This window comes from Lipotes vexillifer, unplaced genomic scaffold (genome assembly GCF_000442215.2).
Source record: "Lipotes vexillifer unplaced genomic scaffold, Lipotes_vexillifer_v1.1 scaffold1293, whole genome shotgun sequence".
Taxonomy (NCBI): domain Eukaryota; kingdom Metazoa; phylum Chordata; class Mammalia; order Artiodactyla; family Lipotidae; genus Lipotes; species Lipotes vexillifer.
Window position 1 is genome coordinate 1,820,461 of NW_006790911.1, and position 15,772 is coordinate 1,836,232.

A 15,772-nucleotide genomic window follows, 5' to 3' on the forward strand; every position below is an offset into this window, starting at 1 on the left:
GAACAGTCCAGGTATATTTCCAAATTGGGTCCTTAAACTTTGTTATTCAATCTATGTGTGAAGCATTTTTCCCAGTAAGTGTGCTTCACTCCCTCACTTCCTCTGATCTTTCTACAAAATCACTTTCTCACCCAAGGCTTCTCTGCCACCATATCTAAAACTGCAATGCCTACCCAAAACTCTGTCTCTCTTCTCTGCATTCTTTTTGTCCTTAGTACTTATCACTATCCAACATTATATATCTTTTTAGTTTATCTCATATATTGTTTATTTCCCTCATTAGAATTAAACTTCCTGAGGGCAAGATATTTGTCTATTTTGTCCTCTCTTTTACTCTCAGCTCCCAGAACAGAGCCTGACACGAAAAAAAATGAATGAGCAAATAAATGCAGTCAATTTTACTTTGAAGAAATTAAATCCAAAATTGTCTCCTAGAAAGGAAAATATTTCGCTACCTGTAGCGCTGTACAAACTGACCGGTCAATAAATAAAGCATGAAATAAGGATGTAGTGAAGAGTGTAGGATTATGAAGGAAAGAGGAAGAAATTAAATTTAAAAGAACCTTTGAAATAAATAGTCAAGAAAAAATGCTACTGAGGAAAGGAGGACCAGGAAACAAAATCATCAAGTAAGGTGACAGATGAGAACACTCATGTAAGTAAAAGCCAACAGGATCAACTGAGAGAGCCCAGTTCACCACTTTGCCTGCCCCAGAGATGCCTGGGCTTCCTGTTAGGGCAGGAAGGTTAACAATCCTCTGGTGAGGCTGGTTAAACCCAGCTCCTGCCTTGTCTTCCCCTTTTGTTTAATGTCTATATTATATTTGAACGTTGCAGAGTACTAATGATTAAAGTGGTAGTGATTTCTTCAAAAAGAATGAAAATGCCTTACTTACTTATGACCATGGCAAAAATGGTACAAGTGGAGTAATAATGTCTCCCTTTGACTATGAATCTAACCCAGCTAGTCTGTTGATGACCTGCTGCCCTTAGGCTATTTTGACCCCATACTTAGAAGAGGTGTTTTAGGTGGACATTTTATCAGACTTAATCAGGGAAAAACTAGAGTCCTTGTGTAGCTCAGGACCAGTCTCAGAAGGTTTCCTCCCTTTATCTACCCTAAATATAAAAGTTGAAAATTATATAACAGGCCCTACTTATCTTTACAGAATATTAAAAGGCATATAATATTCATCATTCGTTCATCAAACAATACAACCTTCTATGTTCTAGGCATTGGACTAGTTTCTGCGTATTCAGCAATGAACCAAATAGACACGGATGCCACCTTCTGGGGAAGTAACAGTAAAAAAGAAAGTAATATACTGTTGATCAGATGGTGCTGTGTTCTATGGGAAAAATAAGACAGAGTGCAAGGACTAGGGAGTGCTGCGCTGTGGGCTTCTTAAACTGGATGGTCAAGGATAGATTCACTGGTAATGTGATATTTGAGCTGAAACGTGCAAGAAAGAAGGGAACAAGACGTGGATATCTGAAAGGAATATGAATTTTAGACAGAGTGAATAGCAAGAGCAAAGGTTTTGAGGAGACAAGATGCTTGTGGTGTTGAAGGAGCAGCAAGGAGGCCAGTGTGGTTGGAACTGAGGGGTCAAGGAGCAGAGTGGTAGGAGTTGAGGGCAGAGGTTCATGGGGCAGGGAAGACCGACCCCCATGAAGGTGTTAGACTCTGGGCTATGTGTAAAGACAGTTGAGGAGCTGTGATTATAGGCATGAAATCTGATTCATGTTTAAGAGGACTGTTCCGGCTGCTGGGTTGACTAGGGCCTGAAAGGAGGCAAGGACAGAAGAATGGAGTCTGATTATTGTGAAGATTCAGGGGAGAAGTGCAGATGAGCTGGATCAGGGTGTGACTGATGGAGAAAGTGAGACATGGCCAGACTCCAGGGGGAAAGGCTAGCAAAAAATAGAATTACCATTTTCTCAGAAACAAATGGACATTTCTCCAAAGTAGACATACAGATGGCCAACAAACATATGAAAAGATACTCAATCACTAACCATTAGAGAAATGCAAATCAAAACCACAATGAGATATCACCTCACACCTGTCAGAATCGCCATCATCAAAAAATCTACAAACAATAAATGCTGGAGAAGGTGTGGAGAAAAGGGAACCCTCTTGCACTGTTGGTGGGAATGTAAATTGATACAGCCACTAGGCAGAACAGTATGGAGGTTCCTTAAAAAACTACAAATAGAACTACCATATGACCCAGCAATCCCACTACTGGGCATATACCCTGAGAAAACCATAATTCAAAAAGAGTCATGTACCACAATGTTCATTGCAGCTTTATTTAAAATAATCAGAATGTGGAAGCAACCTAAGTGTCCTTTGACAGATGAATGGATAAAGAAGATGTGGCACATATATACGGTGGAATATTACTCAGCCATAAAAAGAAACGAAATTGAGTTATTTGTAATGAGCTGGATGGACCTAGAGTCTGTCATACAGAGTGAAGTAAGTCAGAAAGAGAAAAACAAATACCATATGCTAATGGACATATATGGAATCTAAAAAAACGATACTGATGAACCTAGTGGCAGGGCAGGAATAAAGATGCAGACAGAGAGAATGGACTTGAGGACACAGAAGGGGAAGGGGAAGCTAGGATGAAGTGATAGAGTAGCATCGACATATATACACTCCCAAATGTAAAATAGATAGCTAGTGGGAAGCAGCCGCATAGCACAGGGAGATCAGCTCTATGCTTTTTGACCACCTGGAGGGGTGGGATAGGGAGGGTGGGAGGGAGGCTCAAGAGGGAGGGGATATGGGGATATGTGTATACATATAGCTGATTCACTTTGTTGTGCAGCAGAAACTAACACAACATTGTAAAGCAGTTATACTGCAATGAAGATTTTATATATATATATATATATAAAACAACACTGAAAGTAGCAGCTGGAGGAAGACAGGAGATTTTGAGATGTTACATTTGACATTCCTCTTAGACATCCAAGTATGGATATATCTAAGCAGTTGGAGCTTCAAGTCAGAATTCAGATGAGGGCTTCTCTGGTGGCGCAGTGGTTGAGAGTCCGCCTGCCGATGCAGGGGACGCGGGTTCGTGCCCCGGTCCGGGAAGATCCCACATGCCGCGAAGCGGCTGGGCCCGTGAGCCATGGCCGCTGAGCCTGCGCGTCCGGAGACTGTGCTCCACAAGGGGAGAGGCCACAACAGTGAGAGGCCCGCATACCAGAAAAAACAAACAAAAAAAAGAATTCAGGTGAGATGTCCAAGCTAGAATTAAATATTTGTGAGTCATCAAATGATATTTGGATGGTATTTAAACCATGAGACTGAATGAGAATCACAAAAGCGCAGCAACTCTCATATTTTACAGTCTTCAAATTTATATTTATGTGGATTTTATCTATTGATATTGACTGTATTAGAGATTTTGCTTATTTGGATTATATCCATAGACATTTATCATATTAGAAACTCAAACAAGAAATGTTTAAAACAGAAGAGTACATAAGCACACACACCATTAACTGTCAAATGAGTGTGTCATATAGCTTCTAGAAAATTCTACGGTATGCTTGTAAGAGAGAGGGGAACAGACAGGAATTCCCTGGTGGTCCAGTGGTTAGGACTCTACACTTTCACTTCCAGGGGCCTGGGTTCAATCTCTGGTCGGGGACCTAAGATCCCCCAAGCCACGCGCCCCACACAAAGAAAAAGAGAAGGAAACAGACAAATCATATTTTAGTGTTAATATGAAAATAAAGTTGTCTTTGCCCTGTGCTAGATGCTACAAAGGGTGAAAAGGCAAAAGTTATCAGGGACTTCCAGACGAAACTTTGAAAGGTGTGATTGATGGAATAAATCAACAGATGTGAAAGTACTTGGCCATGAAGTGTTGGTCTTGATGGATTCATACAGAGCTTTATGATTATTGTTCATACCATATTGCTAATTTTCTAGCTCAGTGCATGGCAAATTGATATGTTAGCTGAGAGTCAAAATCATTTAGCTCCAAGAATTTTACATATCATATGTTTCGTCTGCTTGGCCACACTTACCATCAAATGACACTTTTTAAACTATTAATCAAAATGAATAGGCTTATGGCACTACATCTGGTACAAAAAGCACGTGATGTTTGTTATTCCTGCTCAGAATCACAAAGGTAAAGTTATTACATTGAGAGCGCACACCATGTAAATGTGTAATGCTGCAAATATCCACCATAATAATAGCAATGAACAGTAGAAATAGCTGAACCTTCTTAAGCACAGATTCCACATCATTTCCATCTTTGCATTCTGTGTAGCAACCAGCACAGTGCAAAAAGATTCTAAGGTCAATGTAAAAAAAATAAAATAAAAATAGCCTAAGGAAATAAGGAAAGGTTCTTGGCTTTGAAAACTTTCAGTTGAAATAAATAGAGACAGAAAAGGTACACTCAGGAAACAATTGAAGAAAATAATTGCTGAGTCCAAATATGAAAATATTAATTAATTTAGTAAATATTTATTGGATATTTTCTGTTTATGTTCCATGGACTTAAATCTTGAGAGCATTCTGAATAGTAAAGTTGTAAAATACAAAGTAAGAATATTAGTTTAAAGTTGTCCTAAATATCAGCCTTCCAGTGTGAATGGAAGATATGAATATATAAAAGTCGTATGTTTGTATTCATTGGGTGGAATAAAACGGGCCTTTTGTTAGGAAACAGAAAGTTATCGTTGATTTCAAAGAGGCAGGGTTGCCTCCATAAAGGAAAGCAGTTTCTCAGGGTAATAGCCTGATCTGTGTGCATTATGGACGTCTTCACTAAAAAGGCTTAGTCTAAACCGTTCCTATAAGTGATATTGTAGATGATGATCTTTTGGAAAGGAAGATGACTTAGAGCTGTATACCAAGTTATTATGTGGAAGGATGTCAGGGACAAAGCATGAAGGGACTTGAGGCCCAGTCTGAGAATATTGGATTTGATTGGACAGTAAATAACCATTACATACATTCTAGAACAGAACATTGATATGACGACCATAATGTTTACAAAAGATTACTTTAACAGCCCTATGTAGCCTGAAAGAAGTCGAGAAAACTTTGCAAATAAGAGAACTAAAGAATTGTAAGTATGTCCAAGCATCCTTGCACATTGCTGTAGTGATTTGGGAAGTACATCTCCAAAATAGCTGTGGATTAAAAGAAGGGATCACCTCTGACTTTTGGTTGGTTGGGGAAATGATTTAGAGAACATAAAATTTTAAGAGTTGTTTGCAGTTATTCATTCATTTTTTTCAGTAAACTAGGATCTCAATATAAGCACTAAAGAAAGTATGAAAGCACATTTTTCTCCATCAATAAATTCCCTGAGTAATGTGATGAATGTTATGATAGAGGAATGAGAGGTGGGCTTTAAGAATACAGAAAGTAACGTATAAATCAGTGTTTTAAGCCATTTGTCTTCCTTCTCAAAATGCTTCAGGGACATATAATACATTCTGTCACGAACAGCGACCTCGGTGGTGGTGAATCTCAAGGAGGGGGGCACTCTCCAGAGGAGGAACGGAGGTGGGTCACAGATAGTTAGAACAGTTGGGAAATAGCCCAGGCAATTCTGATACATCCTACTAGGGAGGGCAGTCTGAGCCCTTGGAGTCTCTGAACACCATGCTTGCTCCAGAAGGATGGCTGTTTCCCTTAGAACTCTTCACCCAGAGAACTTTCTGGGGTTTTGTCTGTTTGTTTTGTTTTTGTTTGCATTTATTTGTTTGTCTGATATATTTGCTCTAAAAATTTACTTTCCTCCTTCTCCCAGCCCTCCTTTTTCTTCGCTGGGGTCGGGCAGGGGGGGCGGTTGCTAGAGATAAAAGGAAAGTCATCTGAAGAAATAATTACTGGTCTCTGTCTATGTGAATATAGGTTTCTTGTCAGCCTCTCTGGGGCCAAAAAAGTTTTGCTTCCTCTGTTAGTTACAGTTTCATAGGAGGTTGAAGCAGAGTCCCATGCTTAGGGATGGCTTATCTGAGATAGTATCTCCCGCCCATGGTTCACTCGTTAGGAACATGGCAATGTGCTCTCTGTGTCTCTCTTCTCTCTTTCTGTCCAGAGAAGTGTTGGTTCTGTAAAGGATCATGACCTGAATCTGATTATCATGGATTAATAGATCTATGATCTCTGGATCCACTTATTTATAAATTGCTTATTCATAAATCAGGCATCAGCTTATTTATAAAGTATCCTCATACTTTATGAGCAAGTGTTTGCATCGTTTTGCCAGAAACAAACATCTCTTTTTGCCTTATGAAATAAGATGCTGTAACATATTTTATTTTTTATTTAAAGTTGCCTTTACTTAAAAGCCAGAAGATAATTTGCTTTTTATTGATCGAAAATCCACCCGGGCAACAGAAATACAAAGCCATTCAGCTTGTCATAGGTGATTTGCTATAGGAGGAACCTATCTCTAGCATGCGGATAATCCGTTTCCGCAAAGAAAGTACAAACTTTGTTTCCTAAGTAGTCTTTAACTGGAACTGAAATGTAGTCTATAATTGTATAATATGATCATATTATATATAAATGTAAGTAAATAATCACAAGTTAAACAAGGTTCATTGTAAAGATAAAGCTGAAAATAGTTTTACAAAAATGTTTGTTCAGAACTTTTTGAAACCGTGTGCATGGCCTCATGTTTTGCAAATAAAAAAAGAATCTCATTTCTTATTTGATCACTTTCAAATATGTTTTCTTTTTTTCTTTTATTCCTTCTTAGTGTGCACTGGTATGTGAATGTACAGCCCCAGAAAGTGTGAGCAGAAAAGATAACCTACCTTTTTTGAACGCAGGTATGTCCCTCCGTTTTGGAAACTTACATTCATTTCATATGAACATATATTTTATTTTTTCGGTGAACTCAGTACTGAATCTGAGCAGCATTCTTATAGAACCATTGTAGACACTTATTAAACCTTGGTAATCATGGGAGTCAGCAGAGTGGTGTTAGACTTGACAAGTCTGTAAGAAAGATATATAATATATACAAATACATGTATATAGCTTGGCTATATGGCAAGAAAAATTCCTTTTAGCTATTGGATTTTGTATCATCTGAAATGAGATATTAGAAGAGGGAGTATTAGAAATGTCAAGCTCTTAATTAGTTTGAGTTTTAGTTTATTACTTTTAATGAAGTTGTTAAAACAGTATGTATATGGATTCAGTAGGAAAAATTCATATACACATTTGTACATTCCTGAGTGTGTGTGTACACATATATGGGGTGTGTGTGTGTGTGTGTGTGTGTGTGTGTGTAGTGTTACTTATAGTAATGTATTTGAAGTTCAACAAGGAACTAAACAATGTGATAAATGATGACTTGGAGACATCTGGTAAAATTACAAAATATGTGATAATATGTATCTCTAAATTATGGAACTGATTTTTGAATGATAACATAAATTATGTCACCAGTAGTGATAATAATGGCAAATAAGTGGCAGGCGAGATGCCACTCATATGCCTTGCCTTACCTTGCTTTCTGATGTGTGCTATGAAGAAGGCAGTATTATTATCTCCATTTTACAGATGAGGAAATTGCTCAAGGTCACTACCTAGTGAATAGCAGGTCCAGAATTTAAATCCAGTTTTAATCCCAAGGCCTTTGCTCTTAATTACCAGGTCATGCTATTACTAAAAAGCCATTAATTAAAAAGTTGGTGTAACAATAGAATAAACCTTAATATTTTTCTAGCCTTCTATGTTGTACATTTCAACAGTGACGTGGATAGCTTGATAATCAGATTAATGAGTGATACAAACTTCAAAGGCTTACTAATACATAACCCCTAAACTATTAGCAATTTTCCCCTGCAGGAAGCCACTAATAATCAGGGATGGAGAAAGACAGGCAACCTTTTGACTCAAAGAACTCAAAATAAAATATAGCAATAAAAAACCCATTAAATGTACTTATTAGAATGAAGGATTAAACCAAAGAAGAGCAGCTGCTTCTCAACCTATGACCAAGTGATGTGTTTTTAAAAAATTTTTATTAAGGATGTAATACCAGGAGGGACATGCATTAAACAGTGAAGGGGCTACCCGGACGGCTAGACCAGCCATGTACCGTAAAGTACTTGATAAGTTATCCGTGTGGATAAAATAACTAAGGTATCCTCAAAGGGTCTTCCTCACATATATTTTTTTCACCTGAAAGTTGACCAGACCTTTAGTCCTTTATTTCAATATATCCAGAGAATCTATTTAATTTACCAGATGTCAATTTTGAGAAATAAAATTGAATGTGGGAGATACTACATTTATGTTAAATGCAGTTTGAATGAATCAAATTATCATCAGAATCATCTACACTGTAATTATAAGACACTTTTTAAGTGATTCATTCATGTGAACCTTGTAATTTTTTATGACCACAAAGAGAAATGCCATTTTAAAAAACTGATTGGTTTAATATAAATTTCAAAGAGAAAGAGAAAAATGGCTCCTGGAGTAAGAAAATATATCACCTAAGGAAGAAGAGACAAAGGGAACATAGTGAAAAGTAAATCTGCCCCTCCTAATTCTTGTGCCATAAAATCTGCAAGGCATGAGTCTTTGAAGCGTACTAACTCTTCCCAATCACTAGGGTGCAATTTCTAACATATGAACCGTAATATGACAAAAAGTGACATGGAAGTGATGGAAGCAGCTGCACTCTGCAATTTAAATATACTCAGTGGAGTGAAAGATGATTGATTACTGCTTTTCCCTTTTCCTGGAGGTGACAGTTTTGGTGGTGATTCTCCACTTAGGTCCGATGATATTTCTCAATGCCTTTAGTCCAGGCAATCCGGAAGTGCCTGGAATATATTTGCCACAAATATTTTCTATGAGCCTTCTTATATCAAGGAAAGACAAGGCTAAATGACAGTCAAATGTTATAAAAGCTAGATTTTTTTAAAAAAGTTATTTTAAAGTACAACTAAGTGCTATATATGAAATGTTTCTGTTCCAAATCTAAGTGTGTTGTGCACACTTAGCATATGTAGCTAGACTCTGCGCCTATGACTTTGGTCTGTGTGTACCTTGGTCTTTTGTTCTATTTATTTGTCTAAACTCAGCAACCTTGGAATTAATCCACTGTATTCCCATCTGGTAGTTTTTCAAAATCTTTAGGTGAAGGGAGTTATTGACATTCTTCTCAAGTCTCTGTATTCATGTATTATATGGAACTTGCCAGTCTCAAGTGAGTAATGAAGTTCTTCCTGAGTGAGTGCAAGAGGATGTCATAGCTCATAGCTGGTCCTCACTATTCTATTTATATCTCTAGAGGTTTAACGCATGACTTGGGAAATTCACTTATCTATTGTGAGACTACAAAGAAAGAGCTCTTCCCCCTCGGGCCTCACCTTTTTCATGCCCTGTTTGCCTCTCAAGTTGAATGTGTATGTTGGGAGCCTGGGGAGTTGAAGGCAGGAGGAGAAAAGAGATGAGAAAAAGGAGAGGGGGCAGAATTTACAATTCCATAAAAAAGATATATAAGTACCTTAGTTATAGGAGAAAACAAATTCCTTTCAGCTGTTGGCTTTTATAGTCTCTGAAACAGGAAGTGCACTAGAAGGTGGAGTATTAGAATTGTGAGGTTCTCATTTTGCTTAATTTTTTAATTCTGCAGTTCATCAAATAAAGTTGTTAAAATAACAGATTTACCCATTTAATTATTGGTTTATTCATTTAAACAAATGGTAGTGAAAGCACTTAGCACTGTTTGTTGTTGAGGTATTGTTTGGGGCATGGGGGTAGGGGAAGTTATTTTTGAACAGAGGGAAGTGTAGACAGCAGAGTCTCTTATCTGGTCATGGAGTTGGGTGTCCTACTAAGTCTCATCAACTGAGGTGCCTTGCCTACAGCAGAACAAGAACACATGTGCTCTGGTGGTCTTAATATCAGAGCACTGGACAGACTCTTCTGAAGAACTGGTGTCCCAGCCTAAATTTGCTAACCAGCAGTGTGACCCTGCCAGACAAATCAGCCTCTTCGGACATCAATTCTTTTGCAATGAGCAAATTGACCTGGACAGTCTTTGATTTCCTTTTTGGCTCTCAGTGTCTGAAGTCTGTAGAGCATAGTTTAGCTTTTGCTATGTCTTCCTTCGTTTTAGAAATACTTCATGAAAGTATTCGTTTTCATCAGTCTCACATGGAGTCACATATCTATTCTTTGTCACTTACAGTTATCTTTCTCAGGAGTTACTTATTTTTAATAAGCCTGACCACAGATAAGCTTTTTAAACATTTTTCTCAAGGAGACAATTCTCTCTAGATTTCCTGAATCTACCAATTTTCCTTGTAAAAGTATAATGCTACAGAAGACTTCAGTCCATGGACTTTGATATTATTATGCCCAATCTGAGGAGCTAATGGGCCCTGTCACCAAGTTTCCTATTATCTTCACATTTCAAGTGAGTTTCCCCCTGTCAGCAAGCATTCGATCTGATACAGCATCTTTCTTGGTTGAATTCAGTGCTGCTTGAGTCATGAAATTATCCTTGATATTTTTTAAAGACGACTTTCATGCTTTACATTGAAGTGTGTGCTGTCCATTGCCCTCACAGAGGGTGTATCTGACAACGATGATTTCCATGACTGGGTAAGTTAGAATCTAAGCCACAATGCGGGGGCTACTCTGCTTTCAGTCCTAAACACAGGCAATTTCCCTCCTGTTTGGAGAATTTATTGGTGTTTTTCTTCTTGCCTCACAGATAAATCACAATTTTTCTCGAAATAGTCCACCATATCTTTGATTCTTTTTCCCCCAATAGGATTAAGCCATCTACTACTATTGCTGTACGGAAGATGCCTGATTGTGTGCTATTTAAGAAGAAATGTTGCTTATTTATTTCTGTGTCTCCAGGGCCAGAATACAATAGGTACTCAGTAAATATTTGTCAAATGACTAATAATGGGTATATCTTATCGTTTGAATTGACACTTCAGGTAACAGAAAACTGCACTGTTATTCTTCTCTCCACGAGAAAGATGTTCAAATTGAATTATTTAGGTTTGAAATAAAAGAATTTATTACTCTCCCTAAAAATTACTATGAAATTCTCTTTTTTTTTTTTTTTTTTTTTTTTCTTTGCGGTACGCGGGCCTCTCACTGCTGTGGCCTCTCCCGTTGCGGAGCACAGGCTCCGGACGCGCAGGCCCAGCGGCCATGGCTCACGGGCCCAGCCACTCCGCGGCACGTGGGATCCCCCCAGACCGGGGCACGAACCCGTGCCGCCTGCATTGGCAGGCGGACCCTCAACCACTGCGCCACCAGGGAAGCCCCTGAAATTCTCATTTTAAGTTTTCTCCTGCCTCATATGGCACCATAGACTTTAACTGCCTTGTTCACAATACCACACAGCTGAACTGAATATTGGGTGACATTCTCCTCGCTACCACCTCATGTAAAGCAAGGCATGACGGAATATTTTAGGAGATATTCTGAGAGACATTGAAAACTATTTCCCTCTATATTCATTTTGAGTCCTGAGTAATTCCAGCCAAAAAACAAATCCCATATTCCCCGTTTTTTCTTTTCATTCATGAGGTACTAAATCAACTACCTTGTCAAATTTTAAATCATATCAATTTATGCTAACAAAGATATCTCTGTTGTATTTTCTCCATACTAGTTTAAATAGATTTTGCCCTTGTGTTTATAACCCTATGATGTGTAAAATATGGGACCATCTTGGCTTATAACATTGGCCCTTTATCCTTTATACTTACTTACTCACCAGATTTCTTTGCCCTTTGCTGTTTTAACAAATCCAATGGAGTCCATTGTCTACTGAAAAAAAACCCAAACACACACACACAACCTAAAAGTTGAGAGTTATGTTTTATTTGGCAGATATTCTTAGGACTTCAAGCCCCTGGAGATAGGACTCTCAGATCACTCTGAGGAACTGCTCCAAAGAGGCGAGGCCGGAGCCAAGATATATAGGAGTTTTTGCAACAAAGAGCAGGTAGTCGGAACATCAACAGATTATTGGTAATTAGAGAAAACCAGACACCTCAAGTTAATGAAATTAGCGCTTTTCTATGTATGGGAAGATGCAAAATCTGGGCTCTTTGAGATCGTTCCTTTGATGTGCACCTCAGCTATCTGGGGCCAGTATCCTGCATTTTCTTATCCTGAGTCTCCTCAGGGTGTGCCAGCAGGGTGGCTATAGCAGTTGACAGCTAGAAAGCAGGCATTCTTTGCTTCCATCCCAAGTTCCCTCAGGGTTCTCCCTCTGGGAGGCTGTAATGTGATGACTGGATGGCTGCAACATCTTTTGTTTACTAATATGGGAGGTGGCATTCTCAGTCCACACCATTAACCTTGCTCCTGGAATTTTCATGTTTTCATTACTGTGTATTAACATATTTATGGTGTCAAAAATTTCACTGCCTAGTAATCAAAGAAGTCATCTCTTAGACACCTTTAAATACTTCAGCTGTCTTCCTGTTGTAAGTTTATTACCCCCTCCACTGCCCACCTTAGGTAAACTAGAAGAAAAATAAAGGCAAGAAGAGGATATAGTCAAAAGGTTAACATTTTGTGGACAAATGTGAGGAGGGCTTTCTCTCGGCTGTGCTTTTCCTGCTTTCATTCTGATGCCTGTGCTCTCTCTTGAAGTGAGGTTTTTAGTTATGTCCTTCCCTCTTGCATTTTCCCCTCTCAATTTACACAGTTGTCAGGGCCCTGTTCATCTATTAGGGAAAGTAATGAGGAGAAACATCTGAGGTGTAGGGTTTAAGCTCATTTCTGTGGAATGTTTGCATATACTGGGCACTGTGCTAGGTACAGGAGATAACATGAGGACAAAGAAAACTGTACAGTCATGGCCTTCACAAGTTTACCTTCTAATAGAGAACACAGAGCAGTAAACAGACAATTATAGCACAACTGGTAAGAACCATGATAGAGATGGGGATGGGGAGTACAAAAGAGAAACAACTGTAGGGAGGGAGCAGAGGGAAGTCAAGAAGGGCTTCCTGGAGGAGGTGCTTGCTGAGCTGAGTTTATAGGATGATTATGTGTAGCCAGGAAAAAGGAGCGTTCCTTTGAGGTGCAGGGCATACCTTGAACAGAGGCAAATTGGCAAGAAACAACTTGAGTTCCATGAACCGCAGGTCATTCCAGGCTGCTCAGCCTGAAATATGAACCAGAAAAGGACACTTCTGTAGATCTGTCCTTTACTTTAATGACTGAATTAGAATGAAGAGGGAAAATCATTCAAACTAGAGTGAATGAAGCAAATCTCTTTTCTGACCACCCAAAACCAAAGCTCCAAATTCTACACATTGAACTCATCAGTTTTCACTAGTTGGAGACTAAATCCCCACAAATGTTATCTTTATGTTTTATTCTGCATCTGTAATAGTTTTTCTTGTTCTTAGCCTTGAATTGAAGATGGAAGGCCAAGAGCTTGTGGGTTTGGCTAGACTAGGGAAGCAGCACATTGTCTGACTCAGCTTATATACTATTTCTATTCTTATTTTTTTTTTCCTTTAAAAACAGCACAAACAACAACATAATTTAGATTTTATAACACAACTAAAGAAAAGTAATTTAAAATTCTGGGGGAATTTACTTTTTAATAGTTTGTTTCATCTTTATTATTTTAAAAGAGATCTTTCTTTGCTGTGTTTTCTGAGCTCCTGTCATGCTTTCTTACTTTCTCTTTTCTAAGCCTTGCTTAGGATAGTCTTGTAGTGATTTCTATTTAGGATTTTTAGTTCTCATCTAATCTTAAAAAGAGCCAATCTACATTTAAGATGTATGTATCTAAATCTAAGATATTTTCAACTACAAATGAGAGAATGTCATTATCTAGTTGGCTTACACAGACTTATCTTTACTAAGTGTAATGTAGCATTTGGAGAATAGGCAATGCATGTACATTCGGCTGAATGATGAAACTATTAAACAACTGCCTAATTAAAAGCTATAGAATGAATAGATTCTCTACAAGAATCTACAGTACATTAAAATAATGATTTTGTAAAGCTTGAAGCCAATGAAGTCAGATTCCATTTAAGTATGTGACATCTACCACCTCCTGAAAGCAAGAAATTGCATGAAGATTATCACAGATGAGCTTATTCTGGAGAACTGTATTAAAGACAATCTTAAGTGTTTGGCATTCTGATGATCCCCTCAACCCTGAATCCAAATTTCCAAAATTCCTTGTCTAATCCACTGATGTCCCCAACACAGACACAGAAAAGAGAAGATCATCCCTATGATATCACTCTGGTTTATCTTTTCTGCCCCAGGTTGCTTGAACAGCCATCCTTTTTTAATGTGCTGTCTATGTTTTGGCTTTGTTGAACATTTCCTTGGCATCTTTACTTTGATAGTTCAGAACTGGAGCACTTGGCTTTCACAATTGCTGGAAAAGCAGGTGGTGTGCTACCATATTAAAAAGGCCTTTTACAGTGTCTGGAATAAATGATATGGAAATTTGAGTTGTGTTGCAATTTTAGGAGAAAAACATCTGTCATTTACTTTCTGTCCCTGTGTTCACCTTAGAGGGTGGATCTCAGTGGGAATGTATTCATATCTGGACCATCTTAGAACTTTATCCTTATTAAGTCATTATTAAAACTGTGGTGGTGTCCAAAATCTCTTCACTACTTTTCCCCTTGGTAGAATCTGTCATGTGATATTTTTAGCAATTGTTTTGGCAAAAGCAGTGAAAAAAAATGAAGATAATACACACAGGGCTCTATTTAAAAAGAACTTATAATAGATAAGTTAGATAGTTGTTTTTGCTGAGTTGAGCCTATTGTATGGTCAGAAATGCATCTCCTACATGAAGAAATACTTGACATCAGTGGAAAGCCAGAGCAGAAAGTGGTGGGCTCATTTACACAGCTGGAGCGTGTGTGCAGAACTGTTGAAACTGTATCTCTGCTATAGGGGAGAAGCATTTATAAAACGACAAATGCATTCATCATTTATGGTCCAGTGTTCAATATTTGATACATGAATACCTTGCCTTTCTTTTATATGAGGATGGCAGAAATCTCCTCACTATGAACCCAGCAAAATTTTGAGTTGAGAACATCTTATCTGGTCTGTTTGTAGCCACTGGAACAAATTTCATGGTAATTAAAAGTCAGGCCATATATATTTTTTTAATTTTCTAAGTCATAATCTATTACATGGCATTTTGAGAAACAGTAAGTGTTCTTGCTTTATACGTAGTAGGTATTCAATAAGCAATGCTACTGGATCAGACTTGGTTGTAAAGTGGATTCCACCATGTCTACATTGAGATCCTAATAACTATGTACAGTTAAATACTAATGTTCAGAGATCTATGACTTTCAAAAGGTTAGAACCTATAGCATGAAAGTTAGATAGGAGACATTATTGGGAATTTTCGGGGGGCTAGATCGTGTGGCCTGACTTTTTTGTTTATTATTTGCCCCAAGTGCTTTCCTTAAAAAAACAGCAGCATTGCCACAGGGTCCTGGATGTTGTGTCTTGGGTGGTCGGAGGATAGTTCTGGAGCTCATTAATCATACTGTCCTTGATTTCTACCACTCTATTTCAACAAAGATTTATATTTAGAATACACTGAAAAGCAGTAAAATGAAAACAGTAAAATCAAAAGTTGAAGGACTAGTTTTGTGATAACAGATAAAATAAAGAATATCATATTTTTCAACTTAATTAAACATACAAATTTTCTAAAATATTATTGTTTTATTAAAGGCAAGAAAAATCTAAGGG

General features: G+C 38.0%; 1 protein-coding gene across 1 annotated transcript in view; it reads left to right on the forward strand.

Annotated features, from left to right (window-relative positions):
- Positions 1 to 15,772, forward strand: part of INPP4B (inositol polyphosphate-4-phosphatase type II B) — a 352,372-nt gene that overhangs the window by 151,755 nt on the left and 184,845 nt on the right. The window contains exon 8 of the mRNA XM_007464000.1: positions 6,765 to 6,837. Within this exon, the coding sequence (XP_007464062.1) occupies positions 6,765 to 6,837 (73 nt within the window). The remainder of the gene's footprint in view (positions 1 to 6,764; positions 6,838 to 15,772) is intronic.